Genomic DNA, 19,150 nt, shown 5'->3' on the forward strand with positions numbered 1-19,150 from the left:
CCTCATTTCTTATAGCCTCACAGTAGCAACCTTTGAGAGGTTAGACTGTGAGCAGTGGAGAATCTGGAGCTCAGAAGGGTGAAATAATTCCTTCATGGTTACTCAGCTAACCAGTAAAAACTGCTGAGATTCCACTCCAAGGTCTGGGCCTTTCCTGTCATGGCCTTGATGTGGTAATGAGTAAGAGTTTAAACTGGGGCTTTAGCTTCTGCTAAGGGCTGGGGAAGGATCTTCAGTATGTTAAATTATTCAAAGACCGTTGGTATATAAGTTATAAAGTGAACTCATAATTTTGTTCAGAAAAATAAAGAAAGTTAATTAGCTTCCTAGTATAGACTTTGCATAGTTATTGTTGTCTAAGGAATGGGTCTCCAACTCATAGGACATACATGGTCCTAGGTATCAAAGGGCTTGTTTTATTTATCCTTAAAGTTTTGATTGTTTTGACATACTGTGGGGCTCATGGGTGGTATGCAAGCACACTACCATTAAGCTATAATCCAAACCCTAAATAAAGTGTCTTAAGTGTGGACACACAGCACACAGAAATAGTTTGAGCTGTTTGGAGACTACATCTTTATTACACCTGCTTAGGTATATGTGGATATTGGCTGAAACACTGTTAGAAAATTCGTATTTTGTATTTACAAAAATTATTCTATGAATCATTAAATTGTATATGTGTCATTTTAAACATGCAGACTATATTTCTTTTTCATAATATTTTATTATCTGCAACAGATTTTGTAATGTACATTATTTCCTGCTTAAAATTTTAATTTTCTTTGACATTACTGATAGAAACTTATGGCAAACCTGAAAATAATTTATGTGATTAAGATTATGTTTTGTTTTAGTGGTTATGGAGTAATTAATTTTTATTGGCTTTTACTTGTTATCCATTGGAAACACTTTTGAAAAAAAGACTTGCTGTGTAATTGATGCCAGACTTGTACAGGAGGGCAGTAGTTGAGGCAATGGGTAGAGAAGAAACATCCAAAAGCATATGAAATTATATAGCTTCATTTTTCAATGTGTCATTTCAGTGTAGATCCTAAACTTACTTTCTGTTTATTCATCTTTTGAAGAAAACCGAGAAATGAGCAAAACAAGTGGGCGACTCAACAATGGCATTCCTCAAGTCCCTGTGAAAAGGGGAGAATCTGAATTTGATTCATTCAGGCAATCTTTACCAGTTTTTGAGAAACAAGAAGAAATTGTTAAAATAATAAAAGAAAATAAAGTAGTTTTGATTGTAGGAGAAACTGGCTCTGGAAAGACCACACAGGTTTGTTTTTTCTTTGTTTATTGAAGAGAATATAATTTATTTCATTTTATAGTTTTATGTCAAATTTCTACTATATGTTTAAAAACAAGCCAGTGGTTATTCTACTAATAGTTATATACGCAAATTGTTACTGAGTGCCTACAGAGAATATGTGGGGGCTACATTCTCGAAGAAAACTAACTTTGCTTTCACCAACAGCCATCAGTTGTTGATGGCTCCTCAGCTAGTGGTGGAGCTTCATGAGCCCTTCTCTTATCCATGCTGGGATTTTGTGCAGATGTTGTGCAGATCCTGTGCAAATAGTCACAGCTACTGTGAGTTCATGTGTACAGTGTCACTGACATGTTTAGCAAACACTGTTTTCTTACAGACATCTACTGCCTATGACTCTTGCAGTTTTTCTGTTCTGTTTATGATTCCTGAACCTTGGGGGAAGGATTTAGAGTTGAGCATAGTCTCTTATTCTCAGCACGTTGGCCAGTTGTAGGCCTTTGTATTAATCACCCTCTACTGCATAAAGAAGCTTCTCCAATGAGGGTTTAGAGATGTACTGATCTATACATACAAAGATAAGAACAGGAGCAATTTATTACTATATCCATTGAACAGAATACTATTGGGTACTATTCCCCAGGGCCTAAGACCTAGCCAGCTTCAGGGTTTTGGCCCAGTTAACATTACAGTACCAAGTGTGAATTCTATCTTGTGGAGCAGGCTTTAAATCTAGTCAGAAATGGATATTCATACCACAGTTGTTCAAGTGGCATATCTTTGTAGGCCATTTGCTATTATAGCTCACAGGGCTCACATCTGGTTAAGACTATTAATTATTTTTCTTCTCTAATAATATGCATAGTACCTTTAGCACTCTGGAAGCTATTCAGTAGGGAGGATGTTTCCAGGTTATTACCAGCTTGATTTTTCATGTCATGTGACTCAAGTATGTTGTATCTTCAACAGTAGGCTCCTACCAAGTTCTAAAGTTTAACTAAGAACAGTAGCAATAGTCTATAATGTTTGTGTGGGCCTTTGGGACCCCACTGACCAACAACTGAATAAGATGTAACCTTACTGGTCTTTTTTTCTGAAAACCTATTGTGTATAGGAGAAGCATTCTCCCGCATCATAGGGCAACTCCATTTAATCTCCTTTTATATAATGTGTGTGTATTTTAGGAAACTCCTTCAACAGTAGGTTTCCATATGGTAATTTTAGAGGTCTTTAGCATTAGATATTTCTTTCCATACTCTCTCCTTTACCTTGCCTTCTGCTCCCCTACACCAGTTGAACTCCTCTATTACTTTATTTCCCCTTTCCCCTGTATTCTACCTCCTTCCCCTTGAAATTAACCTCATTGCCCTTAGTTTCCTCCCTTCTTTGGTATTCCAATTTAAACACACTTTAGCTAGAATGTATGAGAGAGAGTTTGCAGCACTTGTCTTTTCTGGGTTTGGGTTATCTCAGTATCATTGTGTACCACATGATTGCAGTGCTAACAGAGACCAGAAGGAGGTCTCAGATTCCCTGGGAGTGGAGTTACAGATAGTTGTGAACTGTTATGTGGGTGCTGGGAATTGAATGAACCCAGGTACTCTGGGAAGGCAATGAGTACTCCTAACTCTTGTGTCATCTCACTAGTTTCAATAAGACTTCTTATTTTAAATATTTATGATCCTCCTGAATTTTATTATGGGAAAGTATTTGTAATTATAGGATTGTAGAGTATTTTTGTTTTCTTGATGATTTTGACTATTAAAAGATCACAGTGGAACTTTGTCATTTCATTGCTTTTTGGAGGATAATTTTGGGGAAAGTTAACATTACAGGTAGTAATAGTTACCATCCAGGATTCATTTCTCAGTATACGCTTGTCATTTTTGGTTTTCAGAATTATTTGAAGGTCTTCTATACCTTGCATATTTCTTCTTAGACTTGATTTAAAATGTTTGGTCTTCGTTCTCATTGTAAACAAAATCTATTAACATTAAATTTTCTCATTGATTATTGGCAGCTATATGAGACTTACTGGTTAGAAGATTAGTTAATATCTTGACATGTTATGGGAATTTGAAATTTGATTTGTTTTGGTATTTCTAGATATACAAAGTGAATAGCACTTTAAAATTTTTGTTTTAGATTCCTCAGTTCCTATTAGATGACTGCTTTAAAAATGGCATCCCCTGCCGAATATTTTGTACTCAACCAAGACGATTAGCTGCTATTGCTGTGGCTGAAAGAGTTGCTGCAGAGAGAAGAGAAAGAATTGGCCAAACAATTGGTTATCAGATCCGACTAGAAAGCAGGTAAAGACAGTCTTCCTACCATTCAACATGCCCAAAGCTGGATAAACATATACATTTGACAAAAAGTAGAGGATTAAATGATGATGGTAAGTGGAAGGGGGAAAGTCTCAAGGGTCCCACCCCTAGACAGATAACACAGGCAATAAATGACTGGAGAGAGGAAGAGTTAAGTGATCAGCTCTGAAACTAGGAACATATGAACAACAAAACTGGACCCAGCAGGTTAGGTTAAATTTATTCACACACACACACACACACACACACACACACACACACACACACACACACACTTGTTCACATATATATAACAATAATAAAGAGAAACGGTATCACTTGAGAATATGGAGATACATGGGAGGGGCTAGTGGAGGGAGGAAAGGATGGAGGGACTGATTTAATTATATTTTATTTACTAAAAATCACAATTATGGTAATTTTGCTACCAGTAAATCTATATTCAGAAATTAATATTATATCTAAACTTAGTGAGGATTTGAACAGCTGAGCTGTAGGTATCCTGTTACAGTGTCATGATCAAGTATAGCTATTTCATCTTGCTGAGACTTCGTTTTATTTAATGAGCTACTACACTTTCTAAAGTCTAGAACATTGATCTACTGGGAACTCAGTAAATGATTTGATTAAGTATTAGTGATAGTATACAATTAAGTATCCCTTATCTAGAATGCTTGGGATCATGTGTACCATATTTTAGAATATTTCGGATTATGTATATCATTGTATATACAAACAAATTTTACTGGTGAGTGTATGGGATATTCTGAAATATAAAGCTAGACACTTGGGAGTTTGAATTTCCAGACTAAGGATGCTTAGCCTGCTGTAATACTACTAATACCTTCTTGGCAAGTGTTAGCATTTCTTGGTTTGTAGCAATGATTGGAAAAGTTTTCTTCATCTGTAGTGTAATTTTTTTTAACCAAACTAAATTTTTAAAGGTTGTTTTTAACCTACTTAAGTTCTTTAACAAAGTATATAACTTACTTAATTAGAAGCTATTCATGAAATTTGTGATTGTCAGGCGTTTTATATGTATTTTATATAACTTTCTAATGAACCACATATAGTAGAACATTAATAATATTTATAAAAATGTACATACTATATTTATATTTGCTAAATATATATGGTGGACATTTAAAGTAATTATATTTTAATTATGTAAATGACTTGTAATTGTGCATTTTATTTTGATTTTTTAAAAAGGGTTTCTCCAAAGACACTTCTGACATTTTGCACTAATGGGGTATTGCTTCGTACATTGATGGCAGGCGATAGTACATTGTCAACTGTGACCCATGTCATTGTGGTAAGATTGTTGTTGAGCTTGCCATATATTACTGAGACAGCTTAGTATTTAATTACATAATGATAATTTTAGAATAGGTAAGATGAGAATGAGTTATTGTCTTTAATATATTCTGTTCAAGATAATTTGGTGGTGTAATTATTAGGAATATATCTTATGTTACATAAAGGTGCTGTTACCATTGGGTATCATGGAGAAATAAACAAGTAGGAAGTTTTTTGAAAATAAGCTTTTCATCTATGAAAATTTTCTAGAAATGGCAAAAAACTTTCCTTTTGTCACTAAGTTTTGTTTTTGTTTTTGTTTTGTTTCTCAAGACAGAGTGTCTCTGTGTAGCTTTTGGAGCCTGTTCTGAAACTCTGTAGACCAGGCTGGCCTAGAAACTCACAGATATCTGCCTGCCTCTGCCTTCTGACGGCTAGGATTAAAGGTGTGTGCCACCACTGTCCAGCTTCAGTAAGCTTTCTAATTACTCCTTTAGTGTTACATATTTCCTAATTACAACTATATACTTTATAGTCATTTAACTTTGTGGTTAAGTTTCTGAATTAATTAGCTACTTGTAAAGTGGGAACTACCCTCTTATTAAAGTATTTTAAGATTTTTTTCTAGATTCTACTTGGAAAAAAAAAAAGAAAAGCTTTCTAAAAGCTTTTAATAAGAGGCTTTTAGAAACCTTGCCTAACGAAAGGATTCACTAGCTCCCTCGTGCTAACAGATACACATACACGGGTTTTGGTATTGAGATAGGACTTGCTATATTGCTTAGGATGATCTCCAACTTGCTGTCTTCTTGCTTCAGACTCCCGAGTAGCTGATATTACAAGGGTGTACTACTGTATATATAAGTTGATTTTGTTTATATTAAGATTGCATTTGTTGAATACACTGAGATAATTTAGAATTTTTATAGTTTGAAGTTTTACATTCTGCATGAAAAGGGACAGCACTTTGTCATCTACAGTAAATTGTATGATGGCTTCTGAATTGTACATACTGCAAATGTTCTGTGGTATTGATTGGCCTTTCCTTATTTAATTTGAGCAATGTAAATTTAGTGTTTTTCTTTTAAAGACTGAGTTATCCACAGAATTTTACCTGATCCATGGTTTCATTTCTGTTTCTATTCATTGCAGGATGAAGTGCACGAAAGGGATCGATTCAGTGATTTTTTACTTACAAAGTTAAGAGATTTGTTGCAAAAACACCCCACTTTGAAATTAATCCTTTCTAGTGCTGCCTTGGATGTGAACCTCTTCATCAGATATTTTGGAAGTTGTCCAGTGATATATAGTACGGCTACCAGTTATCTTCTATAATTTCTTTGAAGTGTGATTAGGTTATGTTTATTTCTTTATATAGAACTTGGGTGATACTCTGAAGTAGAGGATATTCATTTATGTTTCCCTGAGACTTCATAGTGGTCTGTCTCAACTTTGGCCTCTCTTTTACTTCAGTAGCTTCAGATGCTGTGTAGCAAATCCAATTATCTAATCTTAAAAAGAAATGAGCTTCTTTTTGTCCTGTGTTTCTCTTCAAATACTGTTGTGTAGCTTCTGTACTTTATTGCCTGGTCCCTGGGGACAGTCATCTATATTGTCATGTTTATTCACTTGCTGACCTCAGGCTGTCAAACTCTAGACTTATTCTTGGTTGTGAGGCCTATTTCTAATGTTGGGACATTAGGCTGCCTTTCCTTTCACATTACTGCTTGAGCTATACATCATATGCCTTTATGTTTTGGCTTGTCAAAGCCCGGGCCCCGGAAGACAGTGGCAGTTTGAATTTAGGTTCTCTGACTTGTTGAGTAATTTTGGTCTCAGGATCCCAATGTATGTCAGTTTTAAACAATAGATTTTCTCTTAGTATGACCCACCACCTCTAAGCTGAGGGACCCTTGTCCATTACTGGCCTGTTCTTGAGAAGTCAGTTGTCTTAGCAATAACTACAGCTGGATCTGAGTTCTGTGGGTAGACACTGTAGCCTTTTTTCTCCTGGGTTGCCCATTTTACCTTCTGGAGGAGGCTTCTGCTTCTCTCTCTTCCATATGCTAGAAAACTATGCATCCCTTTTGCTTATTTTCTGTTTTGTTTCCCTGCACTTTTCAACTATACTACGACTCTCTGTATGTTTCCCAAGCCTTTCCTTATTTGATTTTCTTATCTTGGTATTTCTCCTTCATTAGGTCACAGGAAGGCATCTTCTAATTTACCATCATTTCCTGAGCTCCTCTCATCATTTTACTAAGATTCACTATAAAGTTTTTCTAAAGGATGATTGATTTACATTTTTCAGTTGTTAGGAGCTGTTCACTTAACATTTTTATTTGAATTACATTTTATTCTGTGTGTGTGTGTGTGTGTGTGTGTGTGTGTGTCCACATGCGCATGTGTGCGTGTGCATGAATGTGCATAGATGGGTTCCATAGTGCTTCAGTGGAGATTATAGGACATACTGCTTGTAGGAATTGGTTTTTTCCTATCATGTAGGCCCCATTTAGGAATTCTTAGCAATATTATTCTGTTACTGATTTAATCACCAAGCCCAATATCTAGAGGTTAGGCAAAAGTTATATATATTCTATGTTACATCTCATGATTAGTGTGTGTGTGTGTGTGTGTGTGTGTGTGTGTGTGTGTGTGTGTGTGTGTGTGTTTGATGATTCTCAGATCTGAATTTGTTTGGGATCATTGCTTCCCATTGATCTACATTATAGCATTTTCTTACTTTTCTCTCTGGGTTTCTCAAGGGCATTGGTATTTTTTACTTTTATTCCCTGAATTTCTTTCCTTTTTGTTTTTGTTCACTTTTCATTCCTTCTCTCTTTCTGCCCTTGTTTGCCATTCTATTGGATATTGTAGATGTGCATTTAATTGCCCTGGAAAGTTTTTTTTTTTTTTTTTTTTTTTTTGTTTTTAATGCTTGTGGTTCTTGCTTTCTGTTGTATACTGATGATTGTTCTCCAGAGTTTTGGATGTAGAGATTTTATGGGTACATCACCTCTAATATGTCCTAAACAGAATACTTAATCCATAAATTATGGTTTTAAGTCTTTTGTCTTGTGTATTTTGGGTGATATCTAGAGTCTTACACTTGTACATTTATCTGATAATATTAATATTTTGCTGGATGATTTGGCACATTAAGTTGATACCTGTGCTAATTGGAAGTGTGCTTGTCACCTTTGATTAGCTTGAATGGAAACCTCAACTCTCACTGGCCAACTTTAGCTTTTCTTGCTACTCAGAGAAACAGCCTTCTTGTTAGGCAAGCCAGATAGTCAGGTGTTACAGCAGATTAAAAATTTTTTTCATAACAAATATAATTATGATTTCTCTTTATTTCACTTTCTGTTTCTGTTTTAGTAATCCATCTAGGTTTTTGTTTTTTAATCTTCACTACCATTATTCTTAAGTAACTTGTTTTCTTCTATTACTGAATTGTTATACATGCCACTGTTTAATCTGGTTCTACTCTTCGGGTTTTTAAAAATCCACTCTCCATATTGTTTTCAGGGTGGTCCTTTCTGAAGTCAAATTCTGATCATGCTGAGCACTCTCAAGTCTTGAATACCTTTGTTTCAAGACAAAGACCTCTTATATGACTTCATTTGTTTCTCTAGCTTTAACTTCTCTTGCCTTTCCTATTCTCTTACTTTCCTTTTAGTTTCTTGAAAACAGCCTCATTTTGGTTCGACGGCAGTGTCATAGTGCATGTTGTGTTTTCTTCACATACTGTGTAGTTTCTGTGGAGTAAAGTTACTTTATGTCCTTGTTCTTCAGTGTCTCAGTAAAAATCTTTTCTTGATATAAGTTCCCTGTGGTACACTGCCATGATATCCCATACTTCATTCTTGTAGTACTTTCTCATTGGACTTTGCACAGCTTTCTGTTTCTATTCTTTTTTCATGTTACTGTCTTCCCTGCATTGTGTGCTTCATGGAAGTAGGAAGTAATGCTGTTTGTACTTACCGTAATATTCCCGGTCCCTAATGTGATTCTACACATGTGGCAAGTAGATAGTAAACACTAGGGGGAAAAGCATGGGACCACTTGTCTAGCATATGAAGTCAGTTGTTCACTCTAGTCAGATGTATATAGAGCTGCGTTGTAGTTACCAGGAAGTACTAGGAGAGTTCCTGGAGCTTTGGAACAGCTTTTGTATATTATAACATGCTTCATTAAATGTGGGAATTCTCACTTTTTTGTGAATTATCTATAAAGTGGATATTTAAACATTTTTATTCTTTAGTACAGGGGAGACCATTTGAAGTAAAAGAAATGTTTCTGGAAGATATTTTAAGAACTACTGGCTATACCAACAAAGAAATGTTAAAGTACAAAAAGGAAAAGCAACGAGGTGAGCTTTTTAGCAAAGAAACTTCTGTTAAGAATTATTTCTTATAATGCTGTAGTCTTAGCTTAGAGAAGAACAAGGACACTTGAAAACATTTTTCTCTTGCATACAATTAAATAAAATTATGTGATACTATCATCCTAAATACACTTCTTAAACTAAGATTTATTTATTTTTATTAAATTTGTGTGGGTGTTTTGAATGCATGTATGTCTGTGTACCATATGCGTGCTGTGCCTGCAGAGGCCAGAAGAGATCATATGGAGTTGAACTGGAGTTGAAGGTGACTATGAGTCACCAGGTGGTTCCTGAGAACAGAACTCAGGTCTTCTAGAAGGACAGGCAGTGTTCTAGACTGTTGAGCCATCTTTCTAGCTCTTGGGATATACTTTTGCATTCTGGTTTATATCCAGAAGTTAAAATCTTTGGAAAGAAATTAAAGTACATGCTGGAATTGAGGAGGTTGAGTGTGTCTGAATCCACAAGCTTAGTAAGTGTTTTAAGAAAGCAGTGAATGAGGTATGTGTTATCTCCCCATAGCTTACCTCATTAGGTGGAATTAAGAAGTTGATGGGAGGGGGGAGGGAAGGAGTATCTTGATTGATGACAACAGGCTTATGTTTCTTGAAAATATCATTTTCCAATTTTTTATTTATTTTCTGAGACATGATCTCACTGTGTAACTCACACTAGCCTGAACTAGTGAATACAAGGATTACAGCATGTTCTCTATTCCCAACAAAATTTCCAAATCTGCTGTTATTATTTGTATCCCCTTTTCCTTTTTATAGTATACTTAGTTATAATCTTATTTATTTGTTTACTGTGTATGATCATGGGCACATACCTATTGATTCTCCACTTGAATATGTAATTAGTGATTCCTATGTCACTGCAAAGTACATCATTGCTTACATGTAAATTATAAAATGTTGATGTTGAAAATTTTGAAACTTTGACTTTTTGTATCTGAAACAGTTGAGATGAGGTGTTTAATAATTTTCTACAAAGTGCCATATGAATATTAGTCATTGATTTAAACAGTAGGTACATTATGGGGAAAGATGCTCTGTTTGAAACTATGGGTTAGAAGCAAACTTTTACCAGTAGATGAATGAATGTTTTTATATAGCTTCATATGTCTTTATGTTACACAACTTTATGAAAGACCCAGTATATTTCTTAGGAGTGACTCCAAAGTAAAGCTAACTAACTTTCAAGTGATACGAGATTTACTTAGATTTTTGGTTTTCTTATTTTTTAAACAAAAGAACACATTATCAAAAGGAAAGGACTTGTCTACTTATTTTTTTTCTTTTTAATTTAGAGGAGAAACAGCAGACCACACTCACAGAATGGTACTCAGCTCAAGAGAATACATTCAAGCCTGAATCTCAGAGACAGCGGGCTATTGCTAGTGTGTCTGAAGAGTATGATTTATTGGATGATGGAGGTGATGCTGTATTCAGTCAGCTGGTAAGATAAGATATTTTAGTATATTGGGTCATAATGATACTGTGGGAAAAAAATTTTTAGGTTAAACAACTTTAATGAGGTAATAGTACTTTTTTACTTTGTTAGTGGGGGGGGTTAATTTTTCTCAGTTTATTTTACTCTACAACATACTTTCAGAATAATCTACCACTTTTTAAAGGGTTAATGATTAAATTTAGCACTTTACTCCTGAGGTATACTCATGGTTCCAAACTTTGTATTTTGAAGAAGAATTTAGCTATTTTTAAAGGTTTATTTATTTTTATTTCATGTGTTTGGATATTTTGCCAGATGTATATGTATGCACATCAGTGCAGATACCCTCAGAGCCCAGAAGAGGGAATGGGATCCTTTGGAACTAGTGTTACAGGTTATCATGAGCCACTATTAAGTGCTGCTGGGAGCTAAATGTGGGGTCTTTACAAAGGCAGCAAGTGCTCTTAACAAATTTAGCTCCCTTCCTTCCTTCCTTTTTTCTTTGCTTTTCTTTTTCCTTTTTTTTTTTTTTTGCATGAGATGCAGGGATGTTCATGTTCTATATTAGTGTTTAAGTTCTAATGTATCTAGAAGAATTATGCTTGAGTTTTAAAAGAGGCTTCTGAAGGATGCTTTAAAAATGTTTAGTGTAGGGAAGATCCATTTGAATTAGTGATCAGCATTTTGACAATGAGCCTAGCCTTTAAGGGCTGGGCAATCTCTCCAGTCCATGATTAGCATTTTGACTATGTAAACTGGTGGTTTTAAGAACTGAGTTGGACATTATGTGTAAGAGAAGCTTCTAAAGTCTAGTATATTCTGTTTCCCAGAGCTTCTTTGGGGGAGCTAGTGTAGGTTTTTTTCCTGGGTTTTGAGACAGCTCAGGTCATCTGGAACTTGGTATATATAGCACAGGGTGATTTTGAAACGTGTATTCTCCTGCCTCAATTTCCTGAGTTGCTGGAATTATAGGTGAGAGCCTCCATGCCAGTAGAGACTCTGGTGACTTGATATAGAACAGAGACTGGTATTAGTGTTAAGCTCTAGGGTGATACTTCTGCTGATGTAGCTGGAAAAGAACCCTGTGGTATATAGGTACATTTACTATCAGAAGCACAATTAGTTCACATGGCTAGGTCATGTGGCTAGTATTTTGCTAACAAGGTAACTTTCAGAGAAAAGATGACTGTAATATCAAAATGTTGTATTATGAAAGATAATGTTTATAAGATGAAATTTGAGACTTTTGAATAATACATGCATGTTATATGCTTTTTAGTTCTTGTGATGATTGTGACCATTTTACTTTCCTTGTTGTAAGCAAATATTAAGCAATTACATAATTTGTAATCTTTGCCTTTTTTGTTTCTAAAAGACAGAAAAAGATGTGAATTGCCTTGAACCATGGTTAATCAAGGAAATGGATGCTTGCCTTTCTGACATATGGCTGCATAAAGATGTTGATGCCTTTGCTCAGGTCTTTCACCTTATTTTAACTGAAAATGTTAGTGGTAAGTTTATTTAAAATAAAATTTCTCTTGCCATTATTTGTGATACAAATAGAGTCTAATTTTAAAAATATGCATGATACATTTTGTTTACTATCATTAATTTTATTTTGAAATGTTTTATATTGTTTCAAATTTGTCAGTATCTCTGGAATGATTTCCTAAGGGCCTCACAGATATGACAGTTACTTTTATATATTTATGTTATAGTGCATCCATGTAATCATTTCTATATTTGTGTTGTGTGTATCCATGTAATCTTGTCCTTGACTCTGTGCTGTAGGAAAAAAAAAAAAAAAAAAAAGGGTTTCAAAGAGGTTTGTGATTGAAAAAATAATGTGTGAAAAACAGGTAATACCTTTGGAATTCTTAGAGTCATCTATTAAATGATGATTAAATAATTGTATGGACTTAGGTTCTGATCTACATACACTTACATACTTGATGTCATGTGATATAACTTCACAAATGAGTCATCCTGTTCTACTAGTTGACTTTCATGGATATTGACAACCAGGCATGCACTTAATAGTTCTGTAGGCTTTTGTCAGCAGGCAGATGGTCACAGAAAATCGTCACTGTCTAGAAGGCTTTAGAAGTCAAATATTCTCACCTCCTTACTTAAACCCTTAGTATTGTTATTGTTGTGATTATTGACCATTTTGTTTTTAAAACATTTTCTTGGCATTTTTTTCTTTTTTCACTCTATTAATTCTTGGTTTTCCTGGCAGAAAATTTTCCTCCCCCTCTTCTCATGTTCAGGTCCATGGGCCTCAATCCTAATGCTTTCATTTAATTTTTTTTTGTTTACATCTGCTCCTTAGGTGGCTCTCATCTGTTAATGGCTGTGATGGTTAGCCTTAATTGTCAGCTTGACAGTCTCTTGGGAAGAGAGTGATTGTTTACATTGGGCTGGTTTATGGGAGGGTTGCCATAATTGATATGGGAAGACCCAGCCCACTGTGGGCTTGGAGTGGGGATGGGGACATCACCTATGTAAGAGTGGAGAATTCAAACTGAGAACAAATAAAAAGTAACATTTGTTTTCATTTCTTTCTGTTATTTACTGAATCTCTTAAGTTCCTGCCTTGACTTCCTCAAACTGATGGACTATAGCCTAGAATTGTAAACTAAATGAAAAACCCTTTTCTCCCTACATTCCTGTTTGTTAGTGTATTTATCATAGGATTCTTTAGGTATCTATTTTAAAGGACCCCTAATCTTTTAAATTTACTTTTTAATGTTGTCCTGTGATTGTTGTAGTAATCCACCAACTATTCTTTTTGATTAATGTGTTCTGTTTTCCTTAGAGGGATCAGATTATCTTTACAAAAATCCCACTGACCTTCTCTTCCCTTGCTTCTGTTTATACTGTGAAGGGAAAAAAAGTCCTTTCTATGGCTGGATCTGTGGTGGCTTTAAATGTGAAATGTCCCCTGTAGGCCCATGTATTTGAACACTTGGTTCCTGCTTGTAGCGCTTCCTCAAGACAGTTGGAAGCTTTAGGAGGCAGAATTTGCTGGAGGGAGTGGACAACTGTGGGTGGGCCTTGAGGCTTTTATAGGGCAGCCCTGCCTCCTGTGGTGCTGTTTTCTGATCTGTAAGGTGTAAGCAAGTGGTCTCATGCTTCTGCCACCACACCCATCAGCCACTGCCATTGCCAAGTCCTCACCTCCAGGATGGGCTGTCAACTCACAAGCCATGAACCAGAATAAACCTCTGTTCCCTTAACTTGCTCCCTGTCAGGTGCTGGATCATAGTGAGTGAAAAGTAGCTGATCCAGAGGCTTCTGCTGCCTTCCCAGCCTTACTTGCCACCACTCTCCTTTTTGTGCACTGTTGCTTTCTTGTTAATATTTTTACTACATTTTATATAGTTCATTTATGCGTGTATTTGGTGGCACATGTGCCCTGGGTTATGTGTGAAGGTCAATAATGACTTGCAGGAGTTGGATCTTTCCTACCTCCATATGAGTTCTAGGAATGAATCTTAGTTTTCAGCTCAGGCCGGGTAGGCAATCTTTCCCTACTAAGCTTTTTCACTGGACCTGATTTTCTTTTATGTGCTGATACATTCCTGTCTCTCAGCCTTTATTATTTTTCTTTTAGTTTTATGTGGAATCCTGACTTCAGAATCTGACAGTGGCCTCTTTCATCTAGGCCTCTGGTTATTATTGCCTCTCATAGAGGCCTTTTCTGGTAAATAAAACTGTACCCTTTTCTTACTATCTTGTTAATCTGCTTTTTTTAAAATTGATTTTGGTCATTTGTCATTTATCATTGTTGCTGCTGTTGCTGTTGTTCACTACTCATCTTACACTGGAATGTAACCTTTGTGAGGGCAGAAGCCTTATCTGCTTTACTCTTCTCTTGGTTCACAGGGTTCACAATAGGTGATCAAATATTTGTTCAATGATCCTACCTTTATTATTTTTTATTTATTTATTTTTATTTTACATGTTGATCCCAGTTCCCTCTCCCTCCCTCTCTCTCCCTTCCTTCCTCCCTCTCTCCCTTCCTCCCTCCCTGTTACCCTCTCCCCACCTCACATGCACCCTGACCATCCTCCCCTCCCATCCCCCCACTCCCATTCCAATGTCATCCAGGTGGGGTCATGTAAATCTGTCAATTGAAGTAGGGACTAGGACTTCTCTCCTGTCTATAGGTTAAGGGAGTCTCCCTCCATAGGGGATGTGTCTGCAAGGTTCTTTTGTGCACCAGGAATATATCCTGGTTCCACTGTCTGAGGTCCCTTAGACTGCTCAGTCCTTCTAGCTGAGACCCATGTTCAGGGAGTCTGAGTCAGTTCCATGCTGGATTCCCAGCTATCAGTTTAGTGGGCCGGTTAGCTCCTCCTTGTTCAGGCAAGCTGTCTCTATGTGTTTCTGCAACCTGGTCTTGTCCTCTCTCTCTGCATCTGGATTCTAGTTAGACTCAGTGTTTAGTTATGGGTGTTTGCTTCTGTTTCTGACAGGTACTAGATGAGGGCTCCATGATGGTGGATAAGTTAGTTGTTGATCTCACTGTCCAGGAAGGGCATTTACAGTAGCCTTTCCACGGTTGCTCAAATTGTTAGTTGGTGGCAGTCTTGTAGGTCTCTAGACCTTTCTTTAGTTTCAGTTTCTCTTCAAACCAATAATGGCTCCCTCTTTTATGTTTGTTTTCTCTCTCTCTCTCTCTCTCTCTCTCTCTCTCTCTCTCTCTCTCTCTCTCTCTCTCTCTCTCTCTCTCTTCTGTCTTCTATTCCTACCCTGACTCAATCTTCCTAGTCGCATGTGCTTTCCTCTCCTCCCCCTCTCTTTCTCCTAGTTCTGTCTCCATTCACTGCCCCCACCACCACTTCCCATGTACTCTGGGGGACTTGTCCCTTCCCCCTTCTGTGAGGGACCTTATATGAATCTCTTAGAATACACCTTGTATCCTAGTTCCTCTGGCGGTGTGAATTATAGGCTGGTGATCCTTTGCTCTAGGTCTAAAATCCATATATGAGTGAGTATACCATGTTCCTCTCATCAGGATGGTTTCTTCAAGTTCCATCCACTTGGCCTGCAAATTTTAAGATTCCATTATTATTTTTTTTTTCTTCAGGGTAGTATTTCATTGTGTAGATGTGCCACATCTTTATCCATTCTTCAGTTGAGGGGGACCCTACCTTTAATCATTTTTACCAAATGCCCATGTCTAATATGGAAGGTGACAGGAAGCTTCTTGCCCCTGTCTTTTCCTTTCTTCTTTTTTCTTGTGTATTTGCTTATTGAAGAGGAACTGGCTTTGTAAAACAGCCTGGCTTTACACTGGTGATCTTCCTACCTTATCTTTCTAAGTTCTGGAATTAAATATGGACATCACCACACTTTGCAGTATTCTTACTTGAGGGTGTTTTTCAATTGTCTGTTAATATATTGAATCGACATATGTTTCTCACATGCATACCTTCCGTCCTTTTCTGCTTCTGGTGTGATAAGAGATTTAGGATGTGTTTATGTATGACAGAGAGTTTTTCCTTTTCAGCTTTTTTCAACTGACCATTCTTGTTTTATTTCACCACTTTTTCTTTGTTGGATATTTTCTAGCATAACATGTGATCTAGTCCCTCAGTTTCCTGGTTTGTACCACTTTTGGATATATTTTAGCTTATGAACTCTTTCAAGAAGTGTATAGCAGGGACTGAGGAGATGGCTCAGTGGATAAAGGGCCTTCCTGTAAGCCCAAAGGATGTGAGTTTGATCCAAGACCACATGGTTGAAGGAGCGAACTGACTCCTCCCATGTTATCCTCTGATCTTCACACCAGTGCCATGCCATGTGTCTTTCAATAAATAAGTAAATAAATGTAAAAAAAAAAAATAAAGGCACATGTTCTGAGCTTAAAAGTTTTTATTCTTTTTTAATTACTATTTTTACATATATTAATTTTAATTACTATTTTTATATATATTAATCAAACCTACTGCACTGCCTTGCTGAGTCATAGTGTTTCTGAAAATTCCAGTTCATGTTTTAAACATGGAAATTCATTACATTTACTTCTGTTTTGTATTTGTTGTTTTGAATTATTTTAAGTGTAAAAAATGCCTTTTATTCCTCAAGGATTTCATCTTATAGGTAGATTTGTCCTGTTTTAAAAACAATTTTTAAAAAGTCCCGTTCCTTATGTTATGAGCTTTCTTGGTTTATTAATTTAGTGAGGCTGGGTCAACTAATTTGGTAACAGAATTTAGGTTAATATTTGGGTGTGGTTATTAAGTCATAATCCTGTACATCAACTAGTCAACAGAGCTCTTCATTAAAATGACCTTTTAGGATTTCTTGTTCATTGTAAATGTTGGCCTCTATTGATATACATTTTTAAAATTCACCATGTTTTTACAAAATTATTTCAAGAAATAATTTTGTTTTGAAACAGATATATTTTCTCATATCTGTTTTTTCCATTATTTCAGCATTCTGCATAATTTAGTAATCTTATGTGAAAGTTTATAGATTTAAAATCTGCTTTGAAAGTACTGCTTTAAAATATTGATAAAGTATTTTAAATACCTAACAATGACTCTTGACTGTCTTCTTTGGTTTTTCTGTTGATTAACTAGATTATTTTGATAATGGTCATCCAACTCTTCCTGAGTTTTTATTTCCTTTATTTCCTTGAGTTTAGTATTATAGTGTCTTAAGTCATATGAAGAAAAAAATTTAAAAATTTGCCTGAAGTCTTAAAGCATTTATTGCTAGTTATTGATGAAAAATTAACTTTTAAATTCTTTATATATTTTGTTATTGAGTGGACATGGCAACATGTAGATTAAAAATTATTATATAAATGTTCTGCAAGTCAATAGCTTTTTTCTTAATTATAGAGTAAATCTTTTTCTTATCCCTTCAAAGATAGTCTTTATTCTACCCTGTTTATACAAGAGCATCTTGGATTTCTTTTTGAATGGCATAGTTAAAGATTAAATAATATTGCTGTCATTTAAAATGAAGGAACAAGTCCCAGGTTAGTTAAGTTAGTTCTGCTACTTAATTGAAACAATGAAGGTCTTTAAAATTTGGACATTTAACATTTCATCTTTTTCTTCTTTTAGTTGATTATAGGCATAGTGAGACCAGTGCAACAGCTCTGATGGTTGCTGCAGGACGGGGTTTTACAAGCCAAGTAGAGCAGTTAATTAGTATGGGAGCCAATGTCCACAGTAAAGCATCAAATGGCTGGTAATTTTAGATTGTATCTATTCTTTGTATGTCATGATATAGTTGCACATACCTTTTTAAAAATTCTTACGATTATCCCTATTTTAAAGTTTATTATATAATAATTATAAGTGCATCTCTAATGAGTAAATAAATAAGTTTGACTGACTGGTCATGTAATTTTGAAACATTTATAATTTGAAATTGTAATTTGAAATTTGTAATTGCAAATTTACAAATTATTTCTCAGTTTGATATCTTTGAATTTTATAGGATGGCTTTAGATTGGGCTAAGCACTTTGGACAGACTGAAATTGTGGATCTTCTAGAATCTTATAGGTAAAACCTTACACTATTTAAAATTAAATCTATTTTTTCAAAAATCTTAGCCATGTAAATCATAGATTCTGTAATAGGTAAGCTACTTATAGTCTTTTACCCACAGATTTATTTTTGTAATTATAAAATAATTTTCCTCAGATTGTTAATAAGGAATATTGTACTATATTTACCTCTTTAAACATTTTGAAAAATTGGAAGGGAGATTTCTACTTAAATGTGGTGTGTTGAGAATGGGGAGATGACTCAGTCATGTACTTACTGGGCAAGAATAAGGACCAGACTTTGAGCTCTAGGACCCTTCTAAGAAAGTCATATATATTCAAGTTTATTATGTTTGCTAGATTATTGAAACTATTAGTGAAATCTTACATCTTTAAACAAAAATATGTGTTCATTTATTTGTTGACTTGAAGCAATAAAATAATTTTAAACAAAACTGGAGATTCAAAATACTTCACTTAAAAAGTTGTATTTCCCCTATTGGAAACAATCTTGTTTGTTTACTTTTTGTATTTGAGCACTGCACTGAGGAGACCTGAGCAAAACTGACTTCCTAAAAGGCACATCAATAATTTTTAATGATAGCTATTGTTAATATTTTTATACATATAACGAAGAAGCAAATTATTTCAGTAATTTATCCAGATTTTGACTTTTGAAAAACCACATAAGTAATATGTTTAAGTATAGAATTATAAATAGAGGTATTATCATCATCATCATTGTTTATAATATTAAGCAATTATAAATAATCTATTAAGAAAAATATAATGCTATTTTTGTAAAATAAAGTTTTATTGAAATATTGCATATACAATATGATTCACATTTCAGTGCATTATTTTAATGTTCACAGTGTTACACAGT

General features: G+C 35.1%; 1 protein-coding gene across 1 annotated transcript in view; it reads left to right on the forward strand.

The window, feature by feature from the left end:
- Positions 1–19,150, forward strand: part of Ythdc2 (YTH N6-methyladenosine RNA binding protein C2) — a 53,362-nt gene that overhangs the window by 5,995 nt on the left and 28,217 nt on the right. The window contains exons 4-12 of the mRNA XM_051201156.1: positions 1,089–1,288; positions 3,425–3,591; positions 4,819–4,921; positions 6,058–6,214; positions 9,173–9,280; positions 10,605–10,753; positions 12,123–12,258; positions 17,836–17,962; positions 18,215–18,280. Of these exons, the coding sequence (XP_051057113.1) occupies positions 1,089–1,288; positions 3,425–3,591; positions 4,819–4,921; positions 6,058–6,214; positions 9,173–9,280; positions 10,605–10,753; positions 12,123–12,258; positions 17,836–17,962; positions 18,215–18,280 (1,213 nt within the window). The remainder of the gene's footprint in view (positions 1–1,088; positions 1,289–3,424; positions 3,592–4,818; positions 4,922–6,057; positions 6,215–9,172; positions 9,281–10,604; positions 10,754–12,122; positions 12,259–17,835; positions 17,963–18,214; positions 18,281–19,150) is intronic.

The sequence above is a fragment of the Phodopus roborovskii genome, unplaced genomic scaffold (assembly GCF_943737965.1).
Source record: "Phodopus roborovskii unplaced genomic scaffold, PHOROB, whole genome shotgun sequence".
In the NCBI taxonomy this organism is placed as follows: domain Eukaryota; kingdom Metazoa; phylum Chordata; class Mammalia; order Rodentia; family Cricetidae; genus Phodopus; species Phodopus roborovskii.